The sequence below is a fragment of the Pelodiscus sinensis genome, chromosome 13 (assembly GCF_049634645.1).
Source record: "Pelodiscus sinensis isolate JC-2024 chromosome 13, ASM4963464v1, whole genome shotgun sequence".
Taxonomy (NCBI): Eukaryota; Metazoa; Chordata; order Testudines; family Trionychidae; genus Pelodiscus; species Pelodiscus sinensis.
This window is the reverse complement of record NC_134723.1, coordinates 1396468-1418921: the sequence shown is the minus strand read 5'-3', so window position 1 is coordinate 1418921 and position 22454 is coordinate 1396468. Positions and strand designations below refer to the sequence as shown.

At 59.4% G+C, this 22454-nt stretch overlaps 1 protein-coding gene across 7 annotated transcripts; it reads left to right on the top strand.

Annotated features, from left to right (window-relative positions):
- The first annotated feature begins 8281 nt into the window (after positions 1–8281).
- Positions 8282–21541, top strand: LOC102446217 (uncharacterized). 7 transcript variants are annotated; one of them, XM_075896576.1, is made up of 6 exons: positions 8291–8854; positions 12022–13155; positions 13561–13674; positions 14673–14867; positions 16186–16374; positions 17526–21541. In XM_075896576.1, the coding sequence occupies exons 1-5, from the start codon at positions 8821–8823 to the stop codon at positions 16332–16334; spliced, it is 1626 nt and encodes a 541-aa protein (XP_075752691.1). In that variant the 5' UTR covers positions 8291–8820; the 3' UTR covers positions 16335–16374; positions 17526–21541. The 7 variants fall into 7 exon arrangements, with proteins under 7 accessions (XP_075752694.1, XP_075752691.1, XP_075752693.1 ...); XM_075896578.1 differs by lacking the exon at positions 17526–21541 and adding an exon at positions 16534–16664; XM_075896579.1 differs by lacking the exon at positions 16186–16374 and having other exon boundaries at positions 8282–8854; positions 16534–21541.
- The last annotated feature ends 913 nt before the right edge of the window (positions 21542–22454 follow it).

Genomic DNA, 22454 nt, shown 5'->3' with positions numbered 1-22454 from the left:
CTGTGCTGTATCCTGGAGAAGCAATAAACTCCCTCTGTTCTACTGGCTGGTGGAGTCTGTTCGTGCCATTCCGGGGGTGCAGGAGGCGGGGGACCCCAACATGTCGTCACAGGGGGGCTCACACTTCTCCCCGTGCAACGCACAAGGGCATCCTTCCCCAGAGCTTGCTGGGTGGGGCTGCCCAGCGCCGCCTGGCAAGAGGGCGCATGTCTCCAAATGGTTATTCCCTGGCGGGCCAGGGCCATGTGGGCGTTTGCATGAGACAGAGGCCCCCTCGGGCCGAGATCTGTGACCTCCTCTCACTCCTCCGGGCGCTACCATGCGGGGAGCCTGGCGCGGGCAGGGCTCAGGGGTGCGGGAATTGCAGGGGGGCTGGACACGAATAACCCAGAATGGAGAGCGAGACACACGCTCCATCCAGCCTGCAGCCACAGGTGACGAGGAGCTTCCTGTGTCGGAACCCACAGCTGCAGCTAGAGTCGGCTGCAGGCGTCCTCAAGGAGGCTGGTCGAAGTTCTCACTTGCACGTATTGTTTTCAAGGTGTCTTCATTGTTTCTACCCCCAGCGCCACAGTGACAGCCCCGCGCCCAGCCCGGGGGGCTCCAGACCCACCCGCAGAAGGAAGAAATGAAAAAGAACCCACGACAAATACGGGCACTGAATCACTGGCTCCAATTATGCAAGTTTTTGAACAAAACCCAAATTCCTTCCCTCCCAGGCAGCACCCGGGCGAGCGTGGAACATTTAACGCAGCATCCAGCGAGGAAACTATTCCAGAGTAACTTAGTCATCAAAGTGCTGGAAAAAACATGTGCAAGAAAGGAGCGGTGGCTAGGATCTTGCCAGTTCCTGAGACTGTTTGTCCCTCCCAGCCTGATCCCTGGCTCTGTTACCGGGGAAAATGCCTCGATTTCAGGAGTAATCCATGGTGAGTCGGGCATGCGTTCTGCCCTGCACGCAGCGATTGGCTTGCCCTGCCCCTGGCGAGGGGAGAGGGGGACTGTGGGGGGCGCAGCTGGCCAGGTGGCGGAAGGAAGGACAATGCAGATGTGAAGAAAATTGGACCTTCCTGCAGATACCATCCAAAGTTCTGCAGGAAGCCAGGCAGCCGGCTGGTGGGCCTGGCAGGCTCCCCTGGGGCTGGGCTGCCCTGCTCCCCCTGGGGTCATGCATTTTCCCACCCCTCCCACTTCGGCAGGGTGCTGGAACGCCAGGCTCCTAACTCCCTGGGTCCCGGGTTCCTCACACACCCACGGAGCCAGGGTTCTCTCCTGCCATCAGCCCCCGACGGAAGGGGCGCAGGAGCCAGGCTGGCAGCGGCACCACAGTGCTGCCGAATCAGCATGTTCCCTTTCAGGGCACGGTCTGAGGCTCCGCGTTTTCGTTCCAAAAAAGAACAAAACAAAGCTCGGCTACTCGGCACTTCCTGTGGGAGGGGAACCCGCGCCCGGCCAGCTTGGCTCGGCCAGGAGCCTACCGTCCCAAACAGCCCTCTCTGCGCGTGAGTGCGAGCGCTTCCTTGCCGGGTCACGGGGGCCTTGGCAGCGGCTCTGCTGGCTTTTTATAGCCCTGTTTTGCCTTCTCCCGGTCTTCATGGATCCGCACCGAGTCCTGGGAGATGGGCTGTTTGTGTGGCGCTTGGCAGGCGCCAGGCGTTACGTAAGCGCGAAGGGCTCTGAGGAATGATTGGCCGGCCCGCTCTGCAGCTTGTGAAATTAGCTGTAGGCAAGTGTCCCCTTCCTTGTGTTCCGGGGCCTGGTACCTGTCCCCCCTCCCCCCCGCCCTGTGTGTCCCCCATGTACGAGTGTGCAATTTGTGCCTGTGGGTCCCTGGAGCTGGGTGCCAGCCATGCGAGTGCGCCCGGGCTGTGGTGGGGTCCAGGGCTGTATCCAGGATGCAGACGTGTGCCTGCGCCCACAGGCGTGCGCTGCTGGGTGTCCTGGCACGAGGCTCGTCTCTCCTGCTCCCTGGGGGGGGGGAGCCAGGCAGGGCCAGGAGCCAGGTTCTCTGGGAAGAGTGAGCTGACTGCGGCGGAGGGGTCAGACGCTGCCAACACGCCCTGTGCCTGCTCCAGCAGCCCGGCTCCCGGCCAGCTCCCACGCTGCTCGGTGTTGTTATTGATCGTTGTCAACGTCACGCCGCGGGAACAGACTGTCCCAGCGATCGCCGGGCCTGCAGCCGGCCCAGCCGCAAGCTGCCCCTTGTGTTCTCCTGCCCCAGGCGGGGCCACTCTCGGTCGCGCCGGCTCGTCCCAGGTCTGCCCAGGAAGCCCCCACCTCAGAGTGGAAGCTTGTGACGGGGGAAAGCAAAGTGGGCAGAAAGGCTGGTCGGGGCAGAGGGGTCTGTGCAGGGCCAATGCGCCCCACAGCCCAGCAGTCCCCTCAGCCTCGGCACAGGCTCCTCCTCCCAAGGGCCTGTTCTCACCAGGACAAGCAGCAATGGGCTGAAACTGCAGCGCGGGAGGCTCAGGTGGTCAAACCCTGAATTGCCTGGGGGGTTGTGGACTCTCCGCCACTGGGGAGATCCGAGAGCCGGTCGGAGGGACACCTGGCAAGGGTGCTCTTGGTCCTGCTGGGAGCGCAGGGGACTGGACTCGCCGGCTCTCGAGGTCCCGCCCCGCTCCGGTGTTCTCTCATTCTAGGAACACCCCGCGCACCGAGATAACCTCCGGCACAAGCTGTGCAGCAGCCTCCGCTCAGCAGAACTGTTTGTAACCAGGGCAGGAGCTGCAGCCCTGGGGGTGGGGGAGCAGTAACTAACAGCACAGGGAAAGGAGGGTTACAAAAGCAGTCCCAGGTGTTGCAGCCCTTGCAAACCAGTTCAGCAACAAGCAGCAGCCAGCCCAGGCCCTGGGTCGTGTCCCGGTGTGGACTGGTGGGGGGCGGCTCAGGGCACAGTGATTTCCTGACGGATCCCACACGGTGCAGTACAGACTGAGGCATTCGCTGTGCCCAGCGTGCCACGTGCACTCTCAGCCGGGCACTGCCCATCCAACAGCTGCAGCCACTGGGCCAGGGTTTCCCCGGCTTTCCCTTGACCTGCCACCTTCCTGAGGTGACTGGCCTGGCCACAGACAACTTGCCACGCTCACCGAGCTGTGTGCGCCCAGGATGGCCCTCAGAGCCCTTGCTGAGCTTCCCAGGCAGACTGGGCGGAGGGCCCTTCAGCCGGCATCTCCTAAGGCTGCTCTTTGCTCTGGTGTGAATTGAAGGGCAGGTCCGGCCCGTCCTGCCTCCTCTCCTGGGAGTGCCAGGGCACAGCAGCAGCTTCCATCCCCGCAGCCCACACCTGCGCTGGTGCCCAAGGGCCCACGGAGCGCTCCTGTCTGCCTGGGGCTGCCTGTTCCATGGGGTGATCCAATCCCAGGAGGCTGCTCTCTGGGCCACGCGTGGGCTGGGGTCCAAGCGGACCAGTCCCTCTGACCTTCGAGCCGCCTGAGGAGCCGTCGATGGGGAAGCACGGTCCCTCCCCGTGGCTCCCACAATACGTGTCCTAAACAATCTGAAAATGGCCCGGCCACAGCGCTGCTCATGGTCCCTCCCAGAGGGGCAGGGAGGGCCGGCGCCTGAGTCCCGGGCACGGGTAGACAGCGTCCCCACAGCAGTGGGAGGGGAACGGCTGGTGCTGGGGGGCCCTTTTGTTCCATCAGCACAGCCAGACACTGACACTGGCAAAGGCTTCCCCGGGGATCTAGCCACGCAGACCTGGGCCGCTGGCTCCCCGCGTGGCCACATCTCCAGCACCTCGCCACCGGAGGGAGCAGGGCTTGGAGCGCAGAGCCTCCCGGGCAGGAAACAGGACATCCAGGCTTCTAAAATTAGCTCTCCTCCGGCGAGGGGCTTTGGAAAGGCCCGGGGGAGGCTCTTTCCTGAATGCAGCTAGAAGTGCCGAGTGCAGCAGCTTTCCTCTGCAGCGGGAACCGGCCAAGACGTTAGCAGGGTCAGAGGCGCGCAGAAACATCTGGCTGCAGAGAGCACGCTGGGTGAACACAGTGTACCCTGCCTACGTCCAGCAAAACTGCTCGGGAACCAGCTGGGACCCCACCCAGCCTGCCACCCCTCCATCCACATCTGCAGAGAAACAGCGACACCTCGTGGCACACGGTCAGTACAACACCACGTTGTATGGCCTTGAATTTTCCCCATGGCTCTAGGGCAGGCTGGGGAGCAGACAACCAGAAAGCAGCTGCCCGCTAGGATCCAGTTCTGGGCACTACAGTTCAGGGAAGATGTGGAGAAATTGGAGAAGGTCCAGAGCAGAGCAACGAGAACGATGGAAGGTCGGGAGAACAGGAGCCAGGAGGGAAGAACTGGGCTTGTTTAGTTTAGAAAAGAGGAGGCTGAGAGGGGACCTGGCAGCAGTTTTCAGGGATCTAAAAGGGTGTCACAAGCAGGAGGGAGAAATATTGTTCCCCTTGGCCTCTGAGGACAGGACAAGACGCAAGGGGCTTCAACTGCAGCAGGGGAGGCTGAGGTTGGACATTAGGAAACACTTCCTGCCTGTGCGGGTGGTAACACTGGAATCAATTGCCAGGGGAGGCTGTGGACTCTCCAACCCTGGAGATATTTAAGAGCAGGTTGGACAGACACTTGTCAGGGATGATCCCAGACGGTGCTGGGTCTTGCCGTGGGGCAGGGGACTGGACTCAATGACTCTCGAGGTCCCTTCCGGTTCTGGGGTTCTGTGATTCCAAGTCAAACCCTGGAGTGACTCTGCCCTCCCTGGTCCGTTTGTGCTGCAGAACCGAGGGGCCCATTACGCTGACACCCTGGGGAAATGTCCAGACCAGCATGATGATCTAGGGCGTGCTGTTTGCACCGGCCTTTGGTAAATTGCACTGAGGCTGGAGACTTGGTGACATCACTGTGCCCAGAGATGAGAAAGGCACGGCTCGCCCGTGGAGACAGAAATTGATGGCGTGGGGAGGGGGAGAAGAACTCCGTGGATGCCACATCAGCCAGGCTTCCATGGAGAACTATGAAAGGGGCCCAAAGCACCTTCAGATGAGGTCTGAGTGTGACGTAGTGGGGGTACCGTGCTGGTTGCTATGCTGGGCAGTGGGTTGTGAGTGACCTCCACTGGGCAGGGGATGAGTCATTATGCAAGGGGGCTTCGAACCTGTCTGACCAGTGATCTCCCAGGGAGCGGAACGAAGGGGAGTGGAGCCCTGGCTGGGGGCAGGGCTGGAAGTGAGTGAGTTAGGTTTCTGGCTGGAATCATGGAGGAAGCAGCCTAGGGAAAGGGGCTGGGATTTAGGGGCCCAGGCTCCCCATCTCAAGGGGGGCTGAGGCATCCTAGGCCTGCCCTGGAACCAGATTCCATCTGTGCTGTGCTGTATCCTGGAGAAACAATAAACTCCCTCTGTTCTACCGGCTGGTGGAGTCTGTCCGTGCCACTACGGGGGTGCAGGAGACGGGGGACCCCAACACGCCACCATGCTCAGTGATTCTCTTTGCTAGCACGGCAGGCAGGGGACCGTGTGTCCTTGTGCAGGGGCTCCCAGAAAGCAGCATTTAGTCCAGTTGTTTCCCCAGATTTAGCCTGGAGGTGCAGCCAGAGAGCAGAGCCAGGAACAGACAGCAGGCTGGGCCAGCGTGATGTAGTGGGGCAACCTTGCTAGGGCTGTGGCAACCTCTGCTGTTTAACACGAGTCATTATGCAAAGGGGGCTCCAAACCGGTCTGACCAGCTACCCCCCATGGAGAGGAACAAAGGAAGGTGGATGCCGCCTCTGGCTGGGGGCAGGGCTGGAAGAGAGTTAGTTAGTTTCTGTCTGGGAGCATGGAGGAAGCAGCCTCAGCAACAGGCTGGGGGGTTTAGAAGCCGAGACCCCCCCCCATATCAAGGGGGGCTGAGGCACCCTAGGCCTGCCCTGTAACCTGGTGACATCTGTGCTGTGCTGAATACTGGGGAGGCAATAAACTCCCTCTGTTCTACCGACTGGTGGAGTCTGTTCGTGCCCTTTCGGGGGTGCAGGAGGCGGGGGACCCCAACGCACCGTCACACTGTTTCCCCAGATTTAGCCTGGAGGTGCAGCCAGAGAGCAGAGCCAGGAACAGACAGCAGGCTGGGCCAGCGTCTGATCTCCCCAAGGATTTCCCCCACCTGGCTTGTCACGGTGCCACTCTGAGGCGCCGGGGGAGGGGGGCGGACTGTCGCCCTCCCCTACATACAGAGTCAGAATTGCCTGGTGGTCAGTCCTGGTGCTGAATGGCATGTGACTTGGCTGCAGGGGCTAACCTGGACGTGGGGTCAGCCCTGAGCTAGCCAAGAGCACTGGGGTCTGTTGTGAGGTGCACAGGAATCACCAGCCCCACCCACAGCCTGGCCCAGCCAGCCGGGAACCCATCGCTAACCCTGGTCGCTATCAGCTGCTTCCCAGGAAGGGGCCAGACAGCCTCAGGGGACAGTTCGGCATAAGCAGCCACTGGGGATGTTCCTTCCCAATCCACTGTATGGGCTAGTCTCTACGGTGCCACAGGACTGCTCCTGGATCTTAAAGTTACAGACTAAAATGGCTCCCCTAAGGCTTCTCAGCAATAACATTAGCTCACTCACGCCCTCAAGCACAAGAGTCTATGCTCTACTTCACAAGGCTTTTCAGAAATCCCACCAGACGTGAGGACATAGATATCTCATCCTCCAGAGCTCATTGGTGTAGTGTGGCAGTGAGTTCCACAGGTTAGCTGTCTACTAGGTCACAACAGCCTACAGGTAACCATTTGCGCTGCTTGACAATACTCCCATGGGTTAGGCATTCACAGCTCTTCAGATGCTGACTGGTGCAAGATTTACACACAGAGAAGTTTCATACAATCCTACTCTTAGTGGGGTAGGGATCTTTCCAGCACCACAGAAGAATGGCCCTGTGGGATGAGCCCAATGGGCCATCTAGCCCATTTAGACAGTGGCCAACACAAAATGCTCTAGAGGGAACAGAGAGCAGGACGATCAAGTGATCCATCCCCCGTCATCCAGTGCCAGCATCAGAGCTAGGTCCACCCAGAGCATACTGTGGCAACCTGAGCTTCTTGGCTAACGGCCATTGATGAACTCAGCTAACTTTCCTTTTAAGCCAGTTTCTCCCGCCTTTAACACCCCCATTTTCACATTAAGAACCAAGAATGGGACCATCCAGCTGACTTACACAGGGACTTCTGCTGTTACACAGATCTGGGTTTCTCCCACTGGCTTATGTCCACTCCCACTCATCTGAGGAAGTGGGCTTTACCCACGAAATCTTGGGATTCTAAGGTGCTATGGGACCACTCGTTCTTTCAGCCCAGTTCTGCTTGTGGCCTTCCAGTGCCCTGTGGCAGTGAGTTCCATGGGTTGGCTGTGCACTGCATGTGGAGGTGCTGCCTGTTTGTTGTAACTCTGCTAACTGCATGAGGCCTAGTGCTTGTGTGTGGGGGGGGGGGGCGTGAAGAGCTACTGGGAGCTGCTCCTACTGCGCTGGCACCTCCTCAGGGTGCATCTGGTTATTAATACCCCACACGGCCTGACGGCCCTGCCTGCCACAGTGCAGCCCAATGGCCCCACTTGCTCCCGTGGGCGCTCTCAGGCCCCTGGAGCTGCAGCACCTTCCACTGCGAGCCTGAACCCCGCATACTGACATCCCCCTCCAAACTGACCCTCACAGGCCCCTCCCACTGCGGCTGCAGGAGAACCCAGCTACACCTGGGCCCAATGCAGGGACCCTCAGCCCAGCAGCTTTTCGCTTTTCTCTCTCAGCCCTTGTGGTGCGCTCCCTGGACTGCTGCCAAGGCCGGCCTGCTGCCGGCCTGCTGCATCCCCCCCTCCTCTAGTAGAGTCCGCGCCCTCGGGCCAGCTCCCCGCTTTCTAGACGCCCCGCCTGCTTCTACCCAGGTGACCTTCATCCCCAATCAAGCCGCCTAGCTCTGCTCCAGGTGCAGCTAATGGCTACCTGGCCGGGGGGGCGGGGGGATCACACGATAAATGACTCCCCGCCTCGCTGCTCGCGCTTTTTTAACTCGCTCTCCCGCCCCCCCGCCGGCTTGTTGCTCTTTCCTGGGCTGGAGCCGGCTCCCTGCCCAGCCTCACTGGCGCCGCTCTGCGCCCTGCGCAATTCCCATCGGCCTGGCTGGAGAGGGGGCGACCTGCGGCGCCCATGCGGGGGCCGGGCCGTGGCTTCGCACAGCGCCGCTCCCATCGGTTCTGCGGGTCGCCTGTCTCCACCCCGAGCGGGGCTTGCGGAGGAGCAGCCCTGGCGGGCCGAAGCGCTCTCCGAGCGGGGGCAGCCCGGTGGGTCCGGGGAGGGGCTGCTGGATCCCAGCGGGCCTTGCTCTGCCCGGCTCCGGAGAGCCCCGCGGAGCGCGCCGCGCGGCTTGGAATTCAGCATCCCCGGCGGGTTTTGCGCCGCGTCTGTCGGGGCGGGGGCGGGGCGGGTCTGCGCTTCACCCTCCCTCCGCCTGGCACCGCAGTCTGACGGGCCGGGCTCGCCTCGGGGCCCCCCGCTCCTGCAGCAGCAGCCAGCGCAGGGCAACGCGCTCCCGGGCGGCTGGCGAGGCTGGGTTGCCACGGAGACACTGGCAGCGCGCTGCGCTCCGCGCCCCAGCGGGCGGGGACGCCTGAGAGCAACAGGCCGGCTCCAACCCGCCTGCCGGGGGGCGCATCAGCCCCTTCCCCGGCCGGGCCTGGAGCCCTCCTGCCGGCAGCGCCGCGGCCCCGGCACGGACCCCTGCGCCACAGCCTGGCCGGCTGCCGCGCCGGCCCCCGGGGGCGCTGAGCCGGGGCGGCGGCCGAGGAGGTGAGCGCCAGCCTCCGGCCGAGCAAGCGCCGCGCCGCGCCGGGGTGGGGATGCTCATTTCAGGCCTTGCAGCCGCCGCTCCGGGTGAGCAGATGCGCCCCGCGCGCACCTAGCAGGCGGCCTGGCCCGTGTCCGCGGGGCAGGTCTAGAGCAAGGCACCGGTGTGCGGGCCAATAGTGCAGCCAGGGCGCGTGTTTACAGTGGGGGGTCCATGGATCTACCCCCGGGGGGAGGGGAGAAGGGACCTGACCCAGCGGGCGTTAGTGACCTCACTCGCTTTCTGCTCCGCCCCTGGGGTCAGTGGCTGAGGGGACTGTGGCAAGCCCAGCAGAATGGCAGATATTGAAAGGCGGGGAAGGAGCAGGACAAACTCCCTGCACACTGGGCCGCCCAGCAGGTGCTGGCAGTGAGTCCGTGCATGTGGGTTTGAGCACCCGGTCAGCTGCGCCCCTCGCCACGGGCAGCAACCGAGCCCAGGAGAGCCGACAGCTTTGCAGGGCCCCAGGGCACGGGGGGAGAGGGGCCGGCTTCATGCTCCCTGAAGGGACTGGGCCTGGGGTAGAAAGGGCAGAGCTGGGCAGCCAGCCCTCGGCCCGGCCCGGACCGCTGCGTGGCCCCCTCGGCCCGGCCCGGACCGCTGCGTGGCCCCCTCGGCCCGGCCCGGACCGCTGCGTGGCCCCCTCGGCCCGGCCCGGACCGCTGCGTGGCCCCCTCGGCCCGGCCCGGACCGCTGCGTGGCCCCCTTGGCCCCCCCCTGGACCGCAGCGTGGGTCCCTTGGCCCCGCCTGGACTGCAGCGTGGGTCCCTTGGCCCTTGACTCCACCTGGACTGCGGCATCTCCCCCTCGACCCTACCCGGACCTCAGTGTGCCCCCCTTCAGCCCACATTGCTGCCTGGAACACCTTGCACAGCACGCCAGCAGCAGTTTAAAGGCCCAGGGCTGTGCAGACCACTGCTGCTACCACCGCAAGCCCCAGCCCCTTTTGAATTGCCAGGCCCCAGGGCAGTTGTCCCCTTTGCTTCCCCCTCAGGAGGCCTGCTTGGCCCCTGCCTTCCTGGCACGGTGAGCAGAGCCAAGGCCCAGATGGGCCGTGGAGACAGAGCACACCTCTCGCCCTATCCACGCTCTCTGCAGGGCAGGACGCGGGTTGCCACGGTCAGGCTATGTATTACAATGGTAGGGCTACCCAGTGTCTCCTAAGTGACTTGCCACGGGACATCAGAACAGGTGCGTGTTAGAGATGAGGGGCTCTAATATTTATTTCATTTTCTTTCTTTTCTAGAGGACTACGTCTACACTGGCATGATTTTCCGCAAATGCTTTTAACAGAAAGTTTTCAGTTAAAAGCCTTTTCGGAACAGAGTGTCTAGATTGGCAGGAAGCTTTTCCCAAAAGCACTTTTTGCAGAAAAGTGTCTGTGCCAATCTAGACGCGCTTTTCCACAAAAAAGCCTCGATCGCCATTTTCACGATTGGGGCTTTTTTGCGGGAAAACAAATCTGAGCTGTCTACACTGGCCCTTTTGCACAAAAGTTCTGTGCAAAAGGACTTTTGCCCGAATGGGAGCAGCATAGTATTTCTGCAAGAGCACTGACAATCCTACATGAGATGGTCAGTGCTTTTGCGGAAATTCAAGCAGCCAGTGTAGACAGCTGGCAAGTTTTTCCGGAAAAGCGGCTGATTTTCCGGAAAAACTGGCCAGTCTAGACACAGCCTAGGAGTTGCATACAATGCTCCTGCCAGCTAATTGCTAAGTTATCTGCCAAAAATCACCCTAGTTCTCCAGTGCCTTAGTAGCCCTAGAAAGAGATGATATGTGTGGAGGGGAGGGGGTGAATGGGATTGGTCAGCCCTAGTTTGATGCTCAGTAACCCTGCTGTAGCTGCTGTCCTCAGTCTGCCCCCCCATGCTCTTACTCTCTTCCACCCCTCCCGATATGTACAGGTCACACACACACACCCCCAACCAAAATCTGAAATGGTGCCCCTGCTTACCCCAGGTCAACCCCAGACACTTGCAACCGACCCTATTGTAAACTGTACAGAAGTATCAAGTGGGGAAACGGAGACGGAGCTTGATCCTGCCTTGAGGGCGGGGGGCTGGACTCGATGACCTCTCGAGGTCCCTTCCAGTCCTATTATTCTATGATTCCTATTATTCTATGAAACCAGGAGAGCTATTTCCAAGGTTAAAGCAGGTAAACAGAGCGACGCGACTGACACAATCTGACATTTCAAAAGGGAATACAAGGTTCTGAAATAAGCGAGCTCTGGGGTCCTTTAGAGCTAACCCAGAAAAAGCACTGGTGATCTTTTGCTTATGCCTAGTCAACCTTGCCCCTCAGATGCCGAGAAACAGAGACAATCCGTTCCTTCTCCCTGGGGCTCTTAGCCCCTTCCTGCACTGAGCTGCAAACAGCAGAGGAGAGAATTCAGCTGGCATGGCTCATCTTTGGGTGTGGGGTAGAACAACAGAGACTTCTGTCCTCTCTCATGCCCCACACTAGACCATCTGGTGTCCCGCTAGTGTTGATGGACCGTTCCTGTTGGGAGATCAGCATCTTACACTAGTGAATGTGCCTCAGCGGTCTGGTGAGCTCACGCTCAGCTGTTCCCTTACAAAGCGGGGTGCAGATGTTCTGAGCGAGAGGGACGCCGGCTGCAACTCACAAGCCCTTCGAAAAAGACTCAGCACATTTATAACCCTGGTGCCTGCTTTACCTGTGCTGGCTCCAGTGGCTCTGCCAGGCATTTGTCACTGTTCCACTGAGACACGGGCCGTCGGCGCAGCTGGCACCTGGCCTGCTGCCATCACAGGCACACTGCAGACTAGCAGCAGTGCCAGCTGCCTACCGCCCCGGCCAACAAGCCCCAGCTCAGCCCTGGAGAGGCCGCCCTTGTGGACGAAGTGTGGCCCATTCGGTCCTTGGCTTTTCAGGGGGGGATTAGTGTCATAGTGGTTTCTGTGATGTAGAGCCCAGCCACTAGACTGGGCCCACAGATCCCTTCATGCAGGCCCACTACGCAGCTGCTGTCAGACAGGCACATCGGTCAGGCCCTCGTGCCCTGCTCCCGATTCACCCCAGAGATGTCGAGGTGAAAGGCTCCGAATCCCGCCCCATCCGCTGTCATCAACACGCCCCCGCGAGTCACATGACTTTGGGTGCCCCTCCCCCGGTCGCGAAACAGAAAGCATGCGGCCTTGCTTGACGTCTCCGACATGGTAACCTGAGGCGTTGCTTCTCCCTCTAGTTCGGATGCTGGTTGCGACGATGGAGAAGTATGAGCAGATGCTAACCATAGGCCGGGGAGCGACTGCCAAGGTCCTCCTGATGAGGGACACAGGGACAAAGAAACTGTTTGCCGTGAAAAAAATCAAGACCGATCCGTCCAAGAAAACGAGGACCAGAGAGGCAGTGCTTCAGGAGGTGACCATCCTGGGCAAACTCACGCACCCCCACATTGTAAGCTGCCACGAGCATTTCTTTGACAAGGAACACATGTTCATCGTCCAGGACTACTGCGACGGCGGCTCCCTGGACGACCACATTAAGCAGAGGAAGGAGGGCTACTTTCCCGAGAGCACCGTCATGGAGTGGTTTGTGCAGCTAGCGATGGCCGTGCAGCACATCCACTCCATGAAGATCCTGCACCGAGATATCAAAACATCCAACGTGTTCCTCACGAAGAAAGGGATGCTGAAACTGGGGGACTTTGGCATCTCGAAGGTCATGAACAGCACCTTGGACATGGCAAGCACTTTTGTGGGCACTCCCTATTACCTGAGCCCCGAGCTCTGCGAGGACGTGCCGTACAGCTCCAAGGCAGACATCTGGGCACTGGGATGTGTCCTCTTTGAAACGTGTGCCTTGCGGCCGCCCTTCGATGGCATCAGTCTGGTCAGCCTGTTCTACAAGATTGTGCAAGGCCCCTACGCCCCGGTGCCGGAGTGCTTTTCCGAGCCCCTGCACGGCGTGATCCAAGCCATCCTGGAGAAGTGCCCCGCAAAGCGGCCCAGTGCCAGCGGCGTCCTCAACCTCCCGTATGTCCAGCACCACCTCCAGCTTTTCCTTCGTCACCGAGAGTCCCAGCTCTTCAAGCAGCAACATCGGGCAAAGCCCCACGAGGAGGACAGCCCGGATCCCCTCCCTCCCACGCCCCCAAGTCAGACGCTCCCGGCTCACCAAGGGAGGGGCGCCTTCCGGCCAAAGTCAGCACCGCCGTACGTCAGCACACGCAGGCCCGAGCTTTCGGAGCCGGAGGAGCTAGACAGAAGCTCAGATTACTCCGAGGACTTTGAGCGTGAAAGCGCCTCTTCCACCGAGGAGAACTTAGAAGACGACGTTCCCCTTCCGGGCCTGTCCACGCAGGCCCCACGAGAGAGCGGTAAGAGCTGGGTGCTGGCCACTGCTGCGGAGACTTTCTGCGGCTAGTCCGTCCTGAGCTTCTAACGACAGCAAAATTGGTTCAGACAGCAAGGGGCATCAGAGAGCCACCGGGAAACACTGGGTGGAGGAGGGAGGAAAGGCTCCGGACACCAGGTTCTAGGGAGAGCTCGCCAGGAACACTGGCAGGGGCATTAGGAGCAGGTAGACTCAGATCTCGGGTTAGGAAAGTAGCCCCCCTGGGGACTCCGCCAGGATTTCAGGTCTGCGCCGGGGCCCCAGGCTGGACCCAAACCCAGATTTGAATTCTGCATCGCAGGGGCTCTGGTCTCCCCCCGTGTTGTCATAGAAACCGCAGTGCCGTAAGGCTCCGCTCTGCCTAACAGGCCTCTTTCCTTCCTCGCAGGCCAGGCCAGCCCTCCTGACTCACCCCTGAGCGCGGATTCACCAGGTACCCTCCCGTGTCCTGTCTGCGCCATCCCGGAAACCCGAGCAGGGACTCCCACCAGGACTGGCCTTGGTCAGAGAATGTGGCCCCGGTGCCAGCGTGTGCCCGCCGTGCTCGGGCGCAGCGGGGTTCGCGCCGGGAACAGGCTGGGAAAGAGAAACCGCAGCCAGGGGGGTCTGGGTGTGCCGGGAATGTCAGGAGACCCCAGCTCAGCTGTGCACCCCCTGGGCACGCCAGAGAGCAGGCAGACCGGGGCAGGTCCCGGGGCTCCTGTTGCTGTGGTCGCGGCCGGTGCCCCAGGCCCTTTAAACCACCCCCAGGCCTCCAGGCGGTGCGGACCAGGCAACACTGAAGTGCTGGTGGGGGGAGACCAGCCCCCAGCTCTGCCCAGGGCCCCAGAGCCAACCCTCCCTTTTGCCCAGGAGTTCTGTCGGCAGCCCTTGTTGGGGGCTCACCCTTCTCTTTCTGAGCACCCCCCGTGCAATAAACCCCCAGCCCATCCGTGCGGCGGCAGCTGCCTCCCTACATGAGACAGCCAGGAGCTGTCAGAGCTCGCCGTGGAGCTAAGTCGCTCGGCTTTGGCTTCAGCCCTGGCTTGTGTGGCTGGAGGCCCAGTACCTCGCAAGCCTAATGCCAGCCATGCGTGGTGGACCCCTGAAACCTGCTCGTGGCCCCGGGCCCTGGTGGAGAGCCACGGCCATAGCCAGGCAAACGTGCCTAGTGGGGCCCCAGCTAGTCCGGCCATCTCAGGGAGGCCTCGTCCCCCGGCTCTCTGGCTCTGTTGGGGAGGCACGCAGTCCTGGCATGTGTACAGGCCCCCCCCCCCCCCCCCGTGGCACCGTGGCCCTCCCCTGGACAGGGTGGGTCGGAGCCAGGGTGGCGGTGGTACGGGGAGGGGCAGAGCGGAGAGGAGGTGCTGCGTAGGAGCAGAGATGTGCCGGGGGCAGTAAGTGTGCAGCACCTTTGCCATGCAGTGGGTTGGGGGGTGGCAGGGGGTGTGCCACGTGGCTCTGTTCTGAGAGCTGCACGAGCCCAGCCTGATGCCCGGGGCTCCCTGCCTCCTGCTGCAGAGGGCAGGGATGAGGTGGAGCTGGCAGATTACCCGGACGATTTCGAGGAGGTGGAGGAGCCCAGCCTGGAAGCGGTGGTGAGCAGTGCCCGCTGCGCCATGCAGGTGCCAGCTGACAATGAGGCGTTCCAGGAGGATCCCCAAGGGCCCGCTGCTCTCTCGGCCTCCCTGAGGACTCTGCGGGAGACATGCACAGGTGAGGTGCCCCGGGCAAGACAGTAAATGCACTCGGGCCTGCTAGTCTTGCCTTCCCGTGCTGCCGGCAGTCTGCCGCGCCGAGGCAACCGGCTCCTGGGCATCTGCCTTGCAGGAGACAAGCTGGGCTGTGACAAAGGGCCCTCAGCTCGGGACAGATTCAGCTTCCCACGGCCTCTCTCCTTCGCTCGCGCTGTCCCAGAATCCTTTGCAACGTTCCCCATCGGGCAGTGGCATGGGCCCCTTTACCTTCAATACCTGAGTGTTAGCCGGAGGCTCAAGGTGGGCAATGGGAGTGGGGGTGACTCCACCCAGCCCCCCCTGCTACTTTTGGTGCCTTCCGGGGGCTCTGGAGGGGGCCGAAACGCAGCCACTGCTGGGGTGTAAGAGTGCAGTCAGGTAACTGATGAGCAAAAGCGGATTGGTTCATGCTCTGGACTGCACGCGTTCCCTCTCCCACCAGTACAGCTTTAGCAGCCCGGCTCTGGGACCTACCCCTGCTGCAGCTCTGCATTTAGAGTGTGTTCGGAGCCAGGCGGGCAGCCCGGCTCAGTCCTGGCTGGGTCCAGGAGCTCAGGCCCCCCAGGCAGGGGCTGCTGCCACCCCATGCTGCTGTCTCTGTATCAGAGGCAGCTGGTCCGCGAGGGGAGCTGGTTTTTAAACTGGTTCCCCCTGTGGGCCTGCTCCCGCCTGGCCCCCCCAGAGCAGTGCAGCTGTCTGACACAGGGGCAGCAGCGTGGGGGCGGGGGGCTCCTCGGGAGTGGGGCAGGAGCGCACTGGCCCTGGGGACTATAGACTCGTCGAGTACCCGAGGAGCATTCCTGAGGTTACTCGACTATTTGGGTAACCGCTATTTGACATCCCTAGTGACGCGGCCTGCTCCCTGCTGAGTCTGCCAGAGTGGGAGCGGTACCCCCCCCCCCCCCGCATGCATTGAAACCACTGAGCTTCCCGATCGCCCAGGGAGCTCATCGCCGTTACCCCTGTGCAGCGGGGAAGCTGGCGCAGAAGGTTCATCTGGCCCACCCCAGCGGGGCAAAGCAGGGCCCAGAATGCAGCCTGGCTGTTCCGTCCCATCCCCTGGCGTGGCATCCACTGTCCCTGCCGCCTGAGAGCAGCGGGGGAGAGGAGGGGCGGAGAGAGCTACCTGCAGACATGGCGTGGAGCCAGAGCCGCCACCGACCGGCCATTGGGGAATGGCGGCCGCCAGCCCCTAAGCAGCAGGCTGGGACCAGGCAGGTGCGGTGAGGAGCAAGGGGCCCTGCTCTGCACATTCCCGCAGGGGCCCCTGGACTCACCCGTCTGACGCTTGCCTGCAGGGGAGCCCGATCCGTCCCTGGGCGACCACGTCCCGGCTCAGGCCCAGTTCGCGCCCGAGGATCTGCAGCCTCACTTTGAGCACCGGATGGGCCCTGACCACCTGGAGACCTGCTATCTGCTCCTCAGCTTGGACCAGGAGACAGCCTAGCCCCGGCGGAGCCGTGCCCTGCTGGCGGAATGCAAACAAGGTGGCCTGATGGTCAATGCTGAGTTTTCACTCCGTGCTTGGTAGAGACCAGCCAGACCACAGGCCCGTCCAGCCCAGTGCCCTGCTGCCCAGAGCAGCCCGAGGGAGGGAACCCACCAGGGAATCCTCACGCGACCCCTCCCCTGTCGCCCATTCCCAGGTCCAGGGACTCGCCATTGGAGGGCCTTCCTCCACGCGCCCAGAGTAGCGTCAGCACCACGCCTGCTGGAACCTGCGGGAGGAGAGGTCGGGGCGGGGGAGAAGTTGCTGCAGGAGCTCTGACCAGTGCAAAGCGAGGGCCTCTCTGCTCACACGACAGCTCCATTGGCCTGGGCTTATCTGGCGGCCCAGGCGAGGGGCTGGAGGAAGCAGCACAATAGGAATAAAGGGTTGTGGCGAACGTGAGCAGAATGGCCGGCGCGGAGCCCCGAGGCACATGGCACAAGCAGACGCCTCACTCAGCAGCACCTCCGGGAATCGCCCCAGTCTCTGTCCACATTGTGTCCCAGCCAAAGACCCAGCGACTTCCCAATGCTGCAGGCTCTGGCCACGGCAGCGCTGCCAGACCCCTACCAGCAGGGCCACCTACGGGGGGAATAAAAGGCAGGTACTCGCAGGGATTGGCAGCTGGTTCTTGCTGGTATCCCGTACCGGCCTGCTTCCACCTCTGGGGCAGGGTGGGGGTCAGAGGCTGTGCCTGGGGGTTGGTCTTTGTCAGTTCACAGGGCCAGGGCCCAACAGGGTTGTACATTCTCTTCAACACAGAGCCGATTAGGGATAATGCACGTTAGCGAGCTCACGCCACTTCCCAGGCTCACTCTAGCAAGCGAAAGCACCACAGGACAATGGCTAAAGGCGTACAAGGCTCTCTGCAGTGCTCGCGTCCCGCTCCGCTCACCTCGCGCCCGGCCGCAGTGGACGTGGCTCCCGCATGGGGGAATCCCGCTCAGCCCTCGAGGTTGGGGGCCCGGTTGAGACTCATCTAGGGGCGGGACTCCCCGGGATTTGATGTTAGCTGTTTACTGAGTGTGCGTGAGCGGGCCCGATGCCACTGTTAATGTTCCCACGGGGCTGGCTCTCCGCTAGCAAGCATAGGAAGCTGTGGCCAATGAAGGGCGTCTGATAGCTAACACCTGGGGTTTGTGCTTGCAGGCTACGGATACCAGGCTGTGATACAGCTAGGAAACTTCCATCCCTGCTCTCTGAGGCCTGCAGGCAGGCCTGCCAGCACGTCTCATGACAATCTTGCTGCCAGCTCTGCCCAAGAGACCCTTATTAAGAATTAACAGGGAGCAGGAAAATCCTTAGAAAACAAAATCCTGAAGCAGCATTGCCAATCCCAAGGGTTCAAACATCAGGAGCCTGGCCCCAAATCATGAGCATTTAAAACAACTTCAGACTCTTTTATCTGGAAGCCCAGACACTTCCCTTTTCAGTGAAAGCCAAGAGTCGCACTTAGTGTCCCAAATTCCAGAGCCTGGTGGGTTAAAAATACCCACCAAATCACAAGCGTTGAGAATGGCCAACGGGAATTTTTGCAAAGCTCCCTGGCCTTGCTATTCTAAGCATGCTCTGTCAGCAACAGGAATGTTTTCAAACTTGACAATGTCCCTTTGAATCTGAGGCCGCTTTGAAGACCATGCCCGGGGTGCGCAGTTACTGCACTTACCATGAAAATAAAGCTACAGTGCAAACAGAGCTATTGATTACTAACCGTATCCATTCCAGCTTTCCCTAAACAAAGTCTGTAAACTGCTTTGCAGGGGAGCCCAGTTAGTCTGTAACAGGAAAACTTAAAAAACAACCAATGGTCTGGTAGCACTTGATAGACTAACAAAACATGTGGATGGGATCATGAGCTTTCGTGGGCACAGCCCACTTCTTCAGATGACCGGAGTGCTGGAAGTCCAGAACCAAGAATAAATAAGGGAAGAGGGGGAGGAGGAAAAAAAATTGGAGGGAGGGAGGGAGGGGAGAAGAGGACATTGGATAGATAAGTATCAGAGGGGTAGCTGTGTTAGTCTGAATCTGCAAAAGCGGCGAGGAGTCCTGTGGCACCTCACAGACTAACCGAAATGTTGGAGCGTAAGCTTTCGTGGGCAAAGACCCAGACATGCATCTGACGAAGTGGGTCTTTGCCCACGAAAGCTTATGCTCCAACACTTCGGTTAGTCTGTGAGGTGCCCCAGGACTCCTCGCTGCTTATTGGGTAGATAAGTTTCACAGGGATCGCAGAGCCAGTCTGTAACAGGAAAACTTAAAAAACAACAAATAGCTAGTAGCACCTTAAAGACTAACTAGTTACCAGCGGTTGGTAAGAGCCATGCGTTTGCACTGGGGAAGGAAGAGGACTAACACCAGATTCTACACAGACATCAAGAACCACTGGCACCTTCATTGTTTGCTGGGCTGATAATGTGCGAGCCATCCAGATATCCCGATTCATACCATTTGCATGAGAGTTAAACTTGTGAAGGAAGTGGGGTTCCAGTCCTCCTCTGTGGATTTGGCTGTAGAATTGGTCTGAAACAAAACAGCAACTTACAGATCCCTTAAGGAGTGTCCAGGGAGGTTGAAGTGTTCCCCGATAGGTTTGTGTGTGTTGCCTTTTTGGAGATCTGATTTGTGTCCATTCATTCTTTCCCGTAGGGACTGCCCAGTTTGTCCAGTATATATCGCAGAGGGGCACTGCTGGCATAGATCACTTTAGTGGATGTGCAGTTAAATGAGCCTCTGACTTGGTGGCTGATGTGCTTGGGGCCAGTGATGAAATCGCAGGTGTAGATGTGTGGGCAGAGTTGGCACCGGGGCTGGTTGCAGGGGTGGGGTCCTGGATGCTTATGATGTAGCGTGGTTCCTGGGAAAGATCTGTTTGAGGTTAGGGGGTTGTCTGTAGGCGAGAATTGGCCTGTGGGAGTGAGGGGTCATTTTCCAGGATAGGGTGTAGATTGTGGATAATGCGTTGGAGGGGTTTAAGCTGGGGACTGTAGGTGGTGACAAGTGGAATTCTGTTGTTTTCTCTTTTGGGCCTGTCTTGAAGTAGTTCGTGTCTGGGCACTCTTTTGGCTCTGTGGATCTGTTTTTTCACTTCACCAGGTGGGTATTTTAGTTTTAGGAATCAGGGGTAGCCGTGTTAGTCTGGATCTGCAAAAGCGACAAGGAGTCCTGTGGCACCTTACAGACTAACAGATGTATTGGAGCAGAAGCTTTCATGGGCAGAGACCCACTTCCTCAGTTTTAGGAATGTTTTATATAGATCCTGTAGGCGTCTGTCTCTGTCTGTGGGATTGGAGCAAATCTGGTTATATCTTAGGGCTTGTCTGTATACAATAGATTGAGAAGTGTGTCTGGGATGGAAGCTAGAGGCATGAAGGTAAGTGTAGCGGGTCAGTAGGTTTCCAGTATAGGGTGGTGGAAATTTGTCCATCATTTAATTGTACTATAGGGTCAAGGAAGTTAATTTCTTGTGTGGACTGGCCAGGCTGAGGTTGATGGTGGGGTGGAAGTTGTTGAAATCCTTGTGAAATTCTTCAAGGGTCTCTTTCCCGTGGGTCCATATGATGAAGATGTCATCGATGTAGCATAAGTAAAGTAGGGGTGTTAGGGGGCGAGAGCTGAGGAAACGCAGTTCAAGGTCAGCCATAGAGATGCTGGCATATTGTGGTTAAATTAAATATGAAATGTGTTATTCGTATCTGTCCACTGATGTTAATCCCTGGCGTGAATAGACAGTAAGTACCTAAGTAGTAAATCAAATATTCTGAAGTGAAACTACACTGCCTAGAAGTGGCTGGCCACATCCGTCCCATCGTGCTGTTTCTGATCACAAGCAAGCCCTTCCCACACGAACACTGAAATCCACTTCACTCTTCACTCCCTGCCAGCGGAACGTGGCCCTGGGACTGGCACGAGAGGCAGCCGGCAGGGATGTCACTGCAGACTCTGCTTGGAGGCAGCTGGACGTGGGGAGGGGCATGCGTGGCCCATGCTAGGTTGGTTGCTCTCTGTGTCCAGGCTGTGTAGCAGGAGCGTGGGCCCCATGCATTGGTGCCTTGCTAAAGGCCGTGAGGTTTGACCTTTGGAGCCATTGTTTGACGTCTCGGAGTGTTCGCTGGCTCCCTGGAGATGAGATGCGCCAAGCAAGGAGGCTGGGTATAAAAAGTCACTTGCTAGGTGTGACGGTGGGTTGGGTTTCCCCGTCTCCTGCACCCCGAAATGGCACAAACAGACTGCACCAGCCGGTGGAATAGAGGAAGTTTATTGCCTCTCCAGGGTACAGCACAGCACAGATGGAATCTGGTCACAGAGCTGGGCTAGGATGCCTCAGGCCCCCTTGAGATGGGGGAGACTGGGCCCCTAAACTCCAGCCCCTTCCCCTAGGCTCTCCTCCATGCTCTCAGACAGCAACTAAACCAACCCTCTTCCAGCCCTGCCCCCCAGCCAGGGCAGCATTCCCCCTTCCTTTGTTCCTCTCCATGGGGGGTGTCTGGCCACTGGTTTGCATAGTGACTCATCCTGTTTTGCTGGGTCGTGGTACCCACGACAGCCAGTGGGGGTTACCCCAGAGCCAGCAGCATAGAAACCAGCCAGGTACCCCCACTACGTCACACTAGGCACGGTCGAGAGCTGTTAACAGAGACAGGTAGCAGGAGAGGCTCAGCCAGAGCCAGGCGAGGGAGTGGCAGAGGCTTTCCTTCCAGGCTGAGCTCCATGTGCAGTTTGGAGAGGGCCAGCAATGGGACAGTGGTGGTGACCTGCAAGGGGGGGCCATGTTCTTTCCCGCCCGACGCCAGATGGGCATTCCCTGTGCAAGCTGGCAGCTGTGCTGGAGAAGATTCATGGACGGAAAGGGTGAGAAGCCGCTGAGAATCAGAGAGGTGCTGAGGAGCTCCTAGCCAGCCAGGCTCAGAAGTTCCCAATAGGAAGGAGCTGGCCATCGAGGAGTCCGAGGGAGGAAAGCAGAGAGGAGGCCTGGCCGGGGAGAGATGTCAGTCACCCTGATCCACAAATGGACGCAAGCTTGCGAGCAAGAGGCACAGGCCATGCGCTCTGGCACCTGCCAGCACCCCACCTGGCAAGCCGGGCAGGCCTGGGAACTGCTCAAAGGTTTCATGATGGTTTCTCTGTAATTAGTTTGTGCTGAATAAAAAGAACTTTGCTCCATGGTACCTGGCTTGTCACCCCTGGCTCATCACCCTGAGCCAGCAGAGCAGCAGGCACGGTGCAGAAGCCGGCCCTGCTGAGATTGCCACAGGGAATTGTGGGAGTGTGAAAAGGGGCTTTCTGGGAACTCTGCTGAGAGCGTCAAGTCAGGGTGAATTGCTTCGAGACAGGGCTACCGACAGCCCAGGCCTGGGGCTCCTCCACCCGGAGAAACCCCAACCAGCTACAAAGAGCAGCAATTCCCTTACACACTCCAGTTCTCCTGTGCCGCCACCGGCATCCCTTCCTATCCAGAGGAGAGGTAGGGAAAACAATCTCACCAACAAAAAGGTTCTTTGAATCCCAAGGGACCAGCCCCAGTCCCAGCTCAACTTATAACTCAGAATCTTACCCCAAACGTATGCTGTAGCCAAGCCTTTAGAATCTTAGATAGATAGATAGATAGATAGATAGATAGATAGATAGATAGATAGATAGATAGGGTGTGTGGGGATAGATAGATAGATAGATAGATAGATAGATAGATAGATAGATAGATAGATATTAAATTGTTAAAGGAATCAAATACATACACCAATTTCAAAGTTCTTGGTGCTGGTGTGGGCAAGTCTCTGGAATACATCCCCCTTGGATGAACTGTCAGTCCTTTTTTCTGACCTTCAGTTCATAGCAAAGACCCTCCAGAGAAGCAGGATTCCCAGGCCCTCAGACTTGTGGCGGGAATCCCATTGTTCTCGCTGTGCAAAAGTAAATTATCCCAAGATGGAGTTTGAAGTCACATGATCAAGTCCCCTGTCCATGCAGGAGTCAGTTTTTTGCAGGTGGACACCAGGGCCCGCGTTCCAGATTGCGGGTCCATTCAGTGAAGCTGCTGCTTCCCGTCTCAGTGTCTGTCGGGTGTCTCTGGATGGGCCAGTC